Below are 12,281 nucleotides of genomic sequence, written 5' to 3' on the forward strand. Positions count from 1 at the left end.
CATTTGCACCTCAATCTACTTCATCTCCCTCTCCAACCAACAGACAGCTCCCTGAGTACAGTTGCACAAGTGCCCACTATGTATCTTGAGAGACGAAATTAGAATTTTTACGGCTGGAAAATATTTACAGATCACATAAATACTTATACAGATCACAGAAGTAAAATAAATTTTGAATCACCAAAATGTACTACTTACTGGGGTGCTCTGTTTACCCCAACTAAGCTCTATTGACTACAGTGCTATTTTTTAAGGCCTTCTGGAGTTCCAGGTTCAGACTTTTACTAAAACACAATGTAAGGATTACAGATTTCCAGTGTCCTAAAATCAGTGTCCTCTTTAGGTTAAGTGTAAATGAGTGAGTATGTGTGGGTGAGGAGAAAAGGTTTGAGAAGATGTTGAAGAGGAGACAGAGTATCTTGAAAGGAAATTCCTCTTAACCCAATATGGGATTTCTGGAAATTCAGGACAGTTCAGTGTAATATGAAGTATTACTTAAGTAAGAAGGTGCATGAAAACACGTTAGAATTCTCTGTATTCTTGAATAAAATATAAGATGGCAGAAATCTAACAATGTGAGAATTATAATCCAATTTTCAGCATTGCAATGCTGGGTCATGTTTTACTTTTTCTAGCAATATCTTATTTTAATTCAATATTTACAAGAAAGGAAAGTTAAGTAGCATAACTCGAAAGTCCAATGTTATACTGGAAAACATTTCCATCAAATAGGAAAATAACTCTGCACATGGCTGTTTCTCCTCTGAAATTACATTGATATCGACCTCCCCTCTTCTATAGAGGAACTTTACCATGAAAGGCCAGGGTTACATTCAGCGAATACGTGACTAATTCCCACTGCATTAGCTTTAATGCAACTGCCACAACCATTTACACTCACAACCATTTACACTAACACCCTTTTACACAACTGCTATGACTTTTGCTAAAAACTCGGCTGTTACATCTACATTTTTTACAAGATAATAATGTATCTGGTAGAGCCACCAAGGGCCGTGACAAAAACACCAAATGTAGAGAGCCTTGAGAGTTGAATAAGCCCATTGTCTGTTTTCAAACAAGAGGGCTGTATTCATGTTGAAACCAGAGTATAAAAAGTAGATTAGAACAAAGCCTTAAAATCAGAAACAAGTCAAAAGTAGCTGAAAACCCACTCACATGTTTTAAACTACAATTTCTACGCTTGGCATTGTTTTGTATATTTCCCCTACAAAATAAACATGTGGAGATGATAGAAATTTATGAGGGCATCACTTTGATAGAAGAGGTACTTTTTTTCTTTTTTCAATTTATCTTGAATATTTAAAATACCTTTTGGGGGAGAAGAATATCCTTACCATTTTAAAAACATATAAAGTGAGCTGGAGATCTGTCAACTTATTAAGGACTTGATTTTATGCTTCAGTCAAAGATATGTTACATTAGAGAAAAAATATTATTTTATATTTATATCTCTCTGTACTGTTCATTAACAAGCAGTTTCATGTAAATTACCTTAATCTTCATAACAACCCTGTGAGGTAGCTATGGTTGGTTCATAGGTGGATTAAAACCCTGCGTCTCAGTGTAGAAGACATTTGTCACGTTTTCCCCCTGGCTAGCACCTTTTGAATACCCTTGGTGTAGCTGGATAATTTTCAGCTAATAGGTCCCACTTTCCAATTAAAGAACTCAGAAAACTTCGTTCTCCAGTCTCCTTTGCAGCTAGGGTGACTTCAGTACCACCAATTAGATTCACTGTTGCACAACTTGGATTCACATGCAGGCAACTTGCAGGAGGAAGATACATACCGGGATGGATTTGACGTGGTTTTACAGGTAAGGATGGCAGTCGTGGTATCCAGCTTAGGCGACCAGTGATGGTTGCAAGGCCGCCTTCTCTGAGCAGGCAGATTTCCGGGCAGCACTAGAAACCACAGCATCCGGCGCGAAGGAGGGCAGATCACTTGTGGTCAGGAGTTCGAAACTAGCCTGGCCAACATGGTGAAACCCTGCTTCTACTAAAAATACAAAACATTAGCTGGGCGTGGTGGTGGGCGCCTGTAATCCCAACTACTCAGGAGGCTGAGGCAGGAGAATCACTTGAATCTGGGAGGCAGAGGTTGCAGTGAGCCGAGGTAGCGCCACTGTACTCCAGCCTAGGTGACAGAGCAAGATTCCATCTTAAAAAAGAAAAAAAAAAAAAAAAAAAACAGAAAGAAACCACAAAAATCCAGGGCTCAAGGGGGCAGCACAGGTGGTGACAGTTTCCTCTTTAGGCCAGTTCCTTGCCATGGTTTTGAAAATTGTTTCTGAAACATTTAGCTATGTACCTAGTTCTTCAGCCCTCCCAAGGCAACCACAAGCTTCTCCATATCCTCTCAATAAATTCCATTTCTGCTTAACCAGAGTCCATTTCTGTGGCTTACAATTAGGGACCCTAATTCAAACATTTACTGAGGTTGTCGCACAATATTCATTCTCTTTGGGAAGTCTTCTCTGGGCAAGCAAGCTTTAGGCTAAGTCCAAAGGGATGCATAAGACTCAACCAAGCCAAGGTTGAGGTGTTAAGGTGGGGAAAGGGGAATGGTATTGTAGGCTGAGGGCCAGGCAGTGCAAAGGCCCTGTGGTGGAAAAGATGAACACTCAGTCTTGAGCATAGTGAATGGCATGGGGGAGAACTTAATGAAATGAGGCAAAGAGGTGGGCAGAGGCCAGCATACAAGGGCATGGTCACACATGTTTCACCTCTAGGCCTGCAGGTCAGAAAAGAAAATTTCTTTATTAAGCCAAAATAAAAGTAGACATAAGCAACACACATTTGAAATTCAACCCTGAGAAGTTTCAGAGTAAGAAAGACCAATACCCCAACTACTGGGTAGGGTTCCGCACATGTAAAGATAGTGATAATGTTGATAATGTTTCCCCTATATGCTTTTTTTTTTTTTTTTTAGACAGGGTCTCACTGTGTTGCTCAGGCTGGAGTTCAGTGGTGGGATCTCAGCTCATTGCAACCTCCACCTCCTGGGCTCAAGCAATCCTCTCACCTCAGCCTCCCTGGTAGCTGGGACTACAGGCCCATACCACCACACCTGGCTAATTTTATATCCTTTCTTACACACACAGAAACATTCCCATGTTATTCAAGTATTCAAGTAATAGTCCAGCTGTAAAAGTCTATCGGACGGCCTAGTGGGTGTGGACTGAGGAAACCTAGGTCTGAGAACTTAAGCAAAACTTACTAAATCCATAATCTTAGAAAAATTACATGCATTAGGCCAGGTGCAGTGGCTCACGCCTGTAATCCCAGCACTTTGGGAGGCCGAGGCGGGTGGATCACGAGATCAGGAGATCGAGACCATCCTGGCTAACATGGTGAAACCTCATCTCTACCAAAAATACAAAAAAAAAAAAAAAATTAGCCAGGCATGGTGGCAGGCACCTGTAGTCCCAGCTACTTGGGAGAATGAGGCAGGAGAATTGCGTGAACCCGGGAGGCGGAGCTTGCAGTGAGCTGAGATCGCGCCACTGCACTCCAGCCTGGGTGACAGAGCAAGACTCCGTCTCAAAAAAAAAAAAAAAAAAAATCAGGTGCATTATCTGGGCATGTTGCCCAAATCAATAAGATAGAGAAGCATCTGCTGCCCTCCATACCTCATAGAATTTTAAGGCTCACATGAGCCAGGAGATGTGCAAGCTCTATATATTAGGTATTATTAGTAAGGAGTAATTGTGATGGTGATAATAGCTATTAGGAAATGTCACTGGGCATGGTGGCTCATGCCTGTAATCCTAGCACTTTGGAAGGCCAAGGCAGGAGGATCTATTAATCCCAGGAGTTCAAGACCAGCCTGGGCAACAGAGAGAGACCCTGTCTCTACAAAAAATAAAAACTAAAAAAATTAGCCAGGCATGGTGATACACGTCTGTGGTGTTACCTACTCGGACCCTGAGGCGGTAGGATCGCTTGAGCCCAGGAGGAAGAGGTTGCAATGAGCCATGACCGTGCCACTGCAGTCCAGCCTGGGTGACAGAGCGAGGCCTTGTCTCAAAAAAAATTTTTAAATTTGACCAAATGCAAAGTACTTTGGGATGGTTTATCTTTTCATTTCTAAACTATTTAGTGGAAGTTTCTATGTGGAATTTTTGGATGCCATGGTTTTGACCTCAAAAAAACTCACAATCTAGAAGACACAAACAAGTATATTGCAGTATTATAAATGGTAATAACAGATAAACCACCATTTTCAGAACACATACTTTGTCTTACTCATCTTTGTATCTCTAGTATCTAGGTGGCAATACCTTAGAGATAGTAAGCAAGATATTGTCTTTGCCTGCATCTAGTTAAGTCATTCCCCAATTTGAATGTTAAAGATAATTAAACAAATCACGAAGTGAATTCTTAGAAACCAATCTTGTTGCCGGGTGTGGTGGCTCACCCTGTAATCCCAGCACTTTAGGAGGCCGAGGCGGGTGGATCACAAGGGTCAGGAATTCAAGATCAGCCTGGCCAACATGGTGAAACCCTGTCTCTACTAAAAACTACAAAAATTAGCTGGGCGTGGTGGCACGCACCTGTGGTTCCGGCTACACAGGAGGGTGAGGCAGAAGAATTGCTTGAACCCGGGAAGCGGAGGTTGCAGTGAGCCAAGATCGTGTCACTGCACTCCAGCCTGGGCAACAGGGCGAGGCTTGGTCTCAAAAAAAAAAAGAAAACAAAACAAACTAGTTTGGCCAACTATGCAGCCAAATCCATGATAACCAAGTTTTAAAGATTTCATTTAATCTTCAGCATATTTCACCACAGAACAGTATAGAGATGGTGGATTTATTATAAAAATATTTGGCCCCTGGCCAGGCGCAGTGCCTCACGCCAGTAATCCCAGCACTTTGGGAGACCAAGGCGAGTGGATCACGAGGTCAGGTGATCGTGACCATCCTGGCTAACACGGTGAAACCCCATCTCTACTAAAAATACAAAAAATTAACCGGGTGTGGTGGCGGGCACCCGTAATCCCAGCTACTCCAGAGGCTGAGGCAGGTGAATCACTTGAACCTGGGAGGTGGAGGTTGCAGTGAGCCGAGATTGCACCACTTCCCTCTAGCCTGGGCTACAGAGCGAGACTCCATCTCAAAAAATAAAAATAAAAAATATATATATTTGGCCGAGCTCAGTGGCTCACGCCTGTAATTCTAGAACTTTGGGAAGCCGAGGCAGGCAGATCACCTGCGGTCAGGAGTTTGAGACCAGCCTGGCAAACATGGTGGAACCTTGTCTCTACTAAAAATACAAAAATTAGCCGGGCGTGGTGGCAGGCGCCTGTAATTCCAGCTACTCGGGAGGCTGAGGCAGGAGAATCGCTTGAACTGGGGAGGCAGAGGTTGCAGTGAGCCAAGACTGTGTCACTGCACTCCAGCCTAGGCAACAGAATGAGACTCTGTTTTGTTTTGTTTTTTGTTTTTTATTTCAAATTCAAGCCAGGTGTGGTGGCTCACACCTGTGATCCAAGCACTCTGGGAGACCAAGACAGGAGGATCACTTAAGCCTAGGAGTTCAAGACCAGCCTAGGCAACACAGTGAAATCCTATCTCCACAAAAAATACCGAAAAATTAGCCAGGGGTAGTGGTGTGCGCCTGCAGTCCCAGCTACTCAGGAGGCTGAGGTGGGAGGATTGCTTGAGCCCAGGAGGTCGAAGCTGCAGGGAGCCGTGATGGAGCGTCTGCACTGAGGCCTGGCCAACAGAGTGAGATCCTGTCTCAAATAAATAAATAAATAAATATTCAAAAGAAACTGCTTCTGGCCAGGCACAGTGGCTCACACCTGTAATCCCAACACTTTGGGAGGCCAAGGTGGGCGGATCACCTGAGATCGGGAGTTTAAGAACACCCTGACCAACATGAAGAAACCCCATCACTACTAAAAATACAAAATTAGCCAGGCGTGGTGGCGCATGCCTGTAACCCCAACTACTGGGAAGGCTGAGGCAGCAGAATCACTTGAACCCGGGAGGCGTAGGCTGCGTTGAGCCTAGATTGTGCCATTGTACTCCAGCCTGCGTGGGCAACAAGAGTGAAACTGTCTAAAAGAAGAAAAAGAAAGAAAAAAAAGAAAGAAGGAAGGAAGGAAAGAAACTGCTTCTTTTGCCCTCTGTGTCTTCACTAATAGACGCGGACTACATTACAAACCCCAACAGCAATAACCGAGATTCACCAGCTTTAGAGGGAAACACCAGAGATAAGCCTAAGCCATCCCTACTGCGCACGAAAACCCATCGCCTTCAGAAAAAATAGTAGCAACTTACATGGCATTCCACAGCCCACCTCAGAAGCACATCCCAATGTTTCACAACTCTCGCAGTCAGACTGTGAGGAAAGCAATTTTGAGTGGAAGTCAGAGGTGGGCATGGGCTTCCAAATAGCAAGAGTCTGTAAGTTAAAAGAGAATGTTCAGTCACAGCTTGAAAGTGGAAGTAAAAGGGACTATTATGAAATGACAGCAAAACTAAGACTTACTGTCAAGAAAGAGAAGCAATTCCAAGAACTGTTTAATCCATTAAACTGATGCCCAACTATCCAAGTATATTCAGGACTTAATTTGATCGTGCCCTGATCTGCCTTTACATTTTAATTAAGATTAGCTGAGCATGTAAATGAGTTTTGAGCACAATATCTTAGGGTGAACAAAACTAAAAAGAACGGAAATAAGTCCATCCGAGAAGGAAATGCGGGGAAAGGCAATCCTTGGGGACCCTTTGATCCTCAAGGTGAGGGCACCAGACAGATGACGAAGGTGGTAGCATTAAGAACTCAGCTGGAAGCGCTTTTCCATTTAGGTTCTTCCTTGGAAGGGTGCCCATTCATGACAAAGACAAGGAAATGCAGTAAGTGTGAGTAGAACTTAATATAAACAGTGAGCTCTTTCTCAATTCTAAACTGCAGGCCTCCTAAATCCACATCCTGGTATTATGCCTTTAAAAAATGAAAAACCTAGCGATACAGTCTTAGCTCACACTTAACTTGTTATCTAGGATATTCCTATGTTACATTTTTGCCTTACTTACATAAAGCCTGTCATTCAACACTTTATGATCTTTTAATTCATTTTCTTCTCCGTTTACTCTGTCCTTCACTTTTCCTTGTATATTGTATTTATGTAAATGTATGTATGTATAAAATTACTATATGTATATACATGCAGTCTAAAACTAAATCTTATTCTACTGATCTAAAATTAACTGAAAACATTAAGTAACGGATCTGCAAATTACTGAACTGAAATTTTTTTATGACTTCTGTGTCTAAACTTTCACAATTACAATTGTTTTCAAACTTTACATATCCTTAATTTTCCAGGATTTCTTCCAAAATCATTATTTCCTGCCATCAAAATAGTTTTAAGTTTCATAAAACATCCATGTACACACAGGCTTTTCTATCTGCTAATCAACATCATCCATAGGCCATTTGTTTCTAAAGATAACTTCAGTTAAAATTTATCTTATTCATCAGTTTAGGTGGCAGAGCTCAGACATGATGCTGAGCCCGAGCTCTGCAATCTGCACAGAAATGATTTTATACCCATACAATTGCTTCCTGCCAGAGGACTATGGGAGTGCAGCCTTGGGAATTTAAATGACCGATTTACCCAGGGAAAGAAAGTTTATTTTTAGTAAGTGGGGGAAAAAAATGTTGATTTAATTTATTTTACTGCCTGTGAATCTCCTTTGGAAAGGAGAAGCAGAGTTTGATTAATTAGATTAGCAAATGCAGTAAGTTGTTTATTCACTTGGGTGAATCAATGTTTCCCTGAATTTAGTTTAGCTTTATTTTATGCTTTCAAACCCATCCAGTAGGTAAGATGGTGAAAGCCAAAAGCCTTTCTCTCCCACAGCTCCTTGGAATATCTTTTCACATGTTAATTTGATCTTTTTGTGATTGGAGGCAGACACATTTCACAGCGCCTCCTTCTCCCCTCCCCACACTCCACTCCAGCATATGGGTAACACACATATAGATGATAGAAAATTATAGATGATAGAAAATTGACTACAAGACTCTATTTCCATTTTTTATGCCTCCTAGTTTTTAGTATTTTTCCTTTCCTGCTGACTTTCATTGTAAATTATATTTCTACCCGGTATTAAAATTCAAAAGGAAATAAAGAGCTTTCTCTGCTGTTAATGACAGCGTATTTTAAGATGATTAGGAAAGAATTATTAGAACAAATTGCTTTATTTTTTTAAAAAAAGCTGCTAAATTTCTCAAATGTTTGCTAGTTTTTCTTTCTTCATTTTCTTAATGACCTGTCTTTCTAAGGAAGTTCCCTTCTTGTGACTTGCTACACAAAATCATTTCTGATTCATTTGTTACTGAGATTTACCGGAGTACAGCTGTTCAAACAAAGTACTTGCCTACGAAAGCCTGGGAAGATTGGGAATGATAATCAAATTAAAATTCCAGCTCTACATTCTTTTATTGGAGTGCAGACAATTGTGATATTTTGTATTTAAAATGCATTAAAATAAAAAGGGCAGAGCTCTGCAGCATCATAGACTACCTTTTTCCATTAATGACCTGGATGACACATTAAGAAGGAGAAAAACTTATTAATTCAGCAAGAAATCAAATGTCCTTTTGTAGGAGAGATTTTTTTTTCTCAACTTAAAAGAAAAAATTGAAGATCCAAGAGAATGGGGGCTTGAGATTTTTAGCAGTTGGGGACCACTGGAGATTATTTGACTCAAAGTGATAGTATAACATATAAGTGCTGGTGGCCTGGGCACAAGAGACTTGGGCGACTTCTCCTACACATTAGACACCATTGATTTTCAACTAAAGGTAGAACTGGAAGTGCTTTTATTCAAAGGCTGCAAAAATCACCTTCTCCAAGGAAGTTTAACATCTCTAGTTTTCTGAAAATGAAAAAAGATTACAGGATCACAGTCTCCCGTGAGCTAATAAGGCATATGCAACCAGCCTTGAAATTTGAAAGGAGAGAGAGAAAAATCAAAATTGGAGTGCATTCACCCTTCTGAATGTATTTCTTTCCTCCCTGCAAAGCATCTGTATCCTGGCTGAGCTAGCAGACAATTTAAAGGTTTCTTAAATCAAACAGTTTTAATATTTTTTTTGAATTACACTGAAAATAATACCCACCCCCAGAGACAAGTATCGTGTTTGCACAAGGAACAGCGTCCCCTTCTTACCAGTTCCCCAAGACCCCCACCTCCAGGCAGTCACCAAGTCCTATCTAGAATCCACCTCCTAAAAGGCTCTGGACTCCAGTCACTTTCCGCATTCCTACAGCCACTCCCCTAATTAGGGCTACTATTATCTCCCCACTGGATTACTGCATAAACTTCCTAACTAGTCTACCTGTCTTCCAGTTTGCCTCACCCCTTCCATTCTTCACACACCAGCTACACAGATCGTTCTAGGAAAGTCAGTCTCCTATTGGAATTAGGATAAATTCCAAACACCTTTACGGAGCTCAAAGTATGGTCAGGATTTATACAATGCTCCAGCCCCATTTCTCTGCTTCCACCTCACACTCCACACTACAGCCAAGCTAAACTGCTTTTATTCCCTCCCAACACCTCCCACCTCCGACCACCACACGCACACAGTGGGCTTTGGCACATGACCTTGTGAATGCTCGAGATGCCTCCCACCCCAATCCTAACCCATCCTCCCCCTTTTCCATCCTTTGACCCACTCTTGTTTTCATCAAGTCTCTGCTTACACATGACATTCTCCCAGAAGCCTTTCCTCTAAGTCTGGGTTAGATAACCCCTGCTTACTCTCCCAAGGCACCTTATATTTACTCATTCAAATGATTTATCATGCTACACTGCAATGCTATTGTTATTTGTCAATAGCCCCCTAGTATGGAAACTCCATGAAGACAAGGATGCGGCCTGCAGTGTTCAGCATCAAACTCCCAACGCCAGCGCCTAACATCGTGCCTGGTACTTTGTAAGTGTCCAGAATAAATCTCTATTGAATGAATAAAATAAATTAATTAATGACAAAGTTTTCACTCAAACAGACTCTGAAGTCTCTGGCAAGTGTTCTTCTGGAAATGAGCTGGAAGGAAGGTCTCCTTTTTTAAGGTTTCCTAAAATTTAACCTAGCACATAGAAGGTATTTGACACACATTTGTTATTTATCCTGTTTGTTACTGAATTGAGAAACAAACAGGATTAACAATGCTACTAGGTATATAAAAATATGAAGTTTTTTGGGTTTTTTTTTTTGTATTAAAACTGCTTGTCAGACATTGAATAGGGGGCCAGAACATGTAAATCCAGTTATACGGGTTATACGGGTTATACGAGTGCTGGGTCTGAGTAGTCCTTACCCCACTGAGTGCTAAGTGCTAAGTGACCTGGATTCAGTATGTTAATCGTTTGCTGTTACTCCTATTTTATTTACACTACAAGCCACTACTCTTCTGAGATCAGCCCCACATGGAAAGGAGATTGCACCATTAGTTTGACTCAGATTTCCAAGTCAAAATACGATAACGAGAAAAACTTCAAGTTCAACCCTATTTCTCTTAATTCCAAGCAAATAGATAAACCAATATCCAAGAGAATCTTGCCACCTTGTACAATAATGATCCTGTGCACATCTGGCAGTCACCCCGGCCCACACTGGACTTTGTGTGTTTAGGCTTCCTTTATAATTTGAAGAACAAGGGTGATGACACAGCTCCTATAGCCAATTCCAGTCCCTGTTTACTATTTGCCCAAGGCTCCTCCCTCAGCTAGACCTGAGATCTGGATTGAGATATTTACTACAAAACAAACCAGTAGTTAGAACCTTCTTTCACTCTCAAAAACACCTGGTACCTACAAAAAAAAAAAAAAAAAAAAAAAAAAAAAACCTACCCTATGGAAGGTTAAGAGCACCTACAGCGTCTCCACCCCGCCCTTGTCCATCCTCATCTCCAGTTATTCCCTGGCCTTTGTATCTCATGCCCCAGGCACACTACTTAGGGATCTCCACATCTTCCTCTGTGCTCTGCACACGCTCTTTTCTATGCTTGGAATGTCACCACTCCAGTCTCATTGGCACTCATTGCCTAGCACTCTCTACTGATACTTTTTTTTCCTTTTCTTTTCTTTTTAATTTTTTGAGGCAATGTCTTACTCTGTTGCCTAGGCTGGAGTGCAGTGCTCACTGTAACCTGGACCCCCCGGGATCAGGCAATCCTTCTGCCTCAACCTCCCAAGTAGTTGGGACTACAGGCACATGCCACCATGTCCAGCTAATTTTTTAACTAATTAATTAATTAATTTTGTAGAGAATGGGGTCTCACTGTATTTCCGAGGCTGGTCTTGAACTCCTGGACTCTCAACTCATACTTAAGGCCCCTCTCCCTGCACCCAAGCCAAATCAATCAGTTCCTCCTTTGTCCCTCCCTTCCTTACTTCTCTCTCACTTAACACATTAGAGATTGTAACTACTGCTCATGCATCTAGCTCCCCTAACAAGCTGAGAATTACCTACAAGCAAAAAACACATTTTTTTCTTGTTTATTTCCTCAATGCATAAAATCACACCTAGCACATGTTAATCAATGAATGGTTATTTAATGAATGGCCCTACCTTATCCCTGCCCACAGCTGAGACGATACATTAAAATTACCAGAACCTGACTATAATTCCATTCGCCATGGTTCTATACATCATTGAAACCAAAAATGCAAGTACTACAATTTACTTGCAATGTACACTAAGGGTAAATTACAAAACTGATTGTCCTAACGACAAGGAAATGGTTCAGCCTCTGACCGCATAATATTGAATCATTTTTCCAACTTGATCAGTATTAGAGACAATCCAAAGAGAATTTTCAGAGATTTTCAGGGGCACGCCCTACCTGGCCTTTTTAACATTTGCTCAGCAACCATTTGTTGAGCACCAGCAATACGTGTGTAGCTTTCCATGGTAGGCAAGGACTACTAAATTGTGTTAGAAAAGATCCCTGACCTTAAATGAAGGTCCCTTTCAGTCTAGTAAAGGAACGAAAGCAATTACTTAATGCATGTCACGTGAGTGGTAGAAACAGGGGATTACTGTTTCTACCCTCTTGGGATTTACAAGAGGATGAAGGCAGGTGGTCTTTCACTACATATTGCTAGTAGGATGGTAAATGTAGTCTAAGGTGATAATTTTGGCTCCTTTTAGGCCAAGGTTTGCACCATTTGTTTAGCTGCAGGTCTCTCAGTAACAATGCAGGAGCTGGGGAGTTAGATGCCTCTACCTCGAA

General features: G+C 41.4%; 1 protein-coding gene across 26 annotated transcripts in view; it reads right to left on the reverse strand.

Moving 5' to 3' along the window:
- The window catches only part of LOC112426759 (uncharacterized), a 551,288-nt gene that overhangs the window by 469,449 nt on the left and 69,558 nt on the right, over window positions 1-12,281 (reverse strand). For 17 of the 26 annotated variants that reach the window (XM_071097550.1, XM_071097546.1, XM_071097549.1 and 14 more), the window contains one exon: window positions 6,307-6,430. The exons of 8 other annotated variants lie outside the window; for them this stretch is intronic. In XM_071097550.1, coding sequence (XP_070953651.1) covers window positions 6,307-6,430 — 124 coding nt within the window. Of the gene's footprint in view, window positions 1-1,812; window positions 2,160-6,306; window positions 6,431-12,281 lie in introns of all 26 variants that reach the window. One more of the 26 variants, XR_011623992.1, reaches the window with a different exon arrangement.

Source organism: Macaca nemestrina, chromosome 5 (assembly GCF_043159975.1).
Source record: "Macaca nemestrina isolate mMacNem1 chromosome 5, mMacNem.hap1, whole genome shotgun sequence".
NCBI classification, from domain to species: Eukaryota; Metazoa; Chordata; class Mammalia; order Primates; family Cercopithecidae; genus Macaca; species Macaca nemestrina.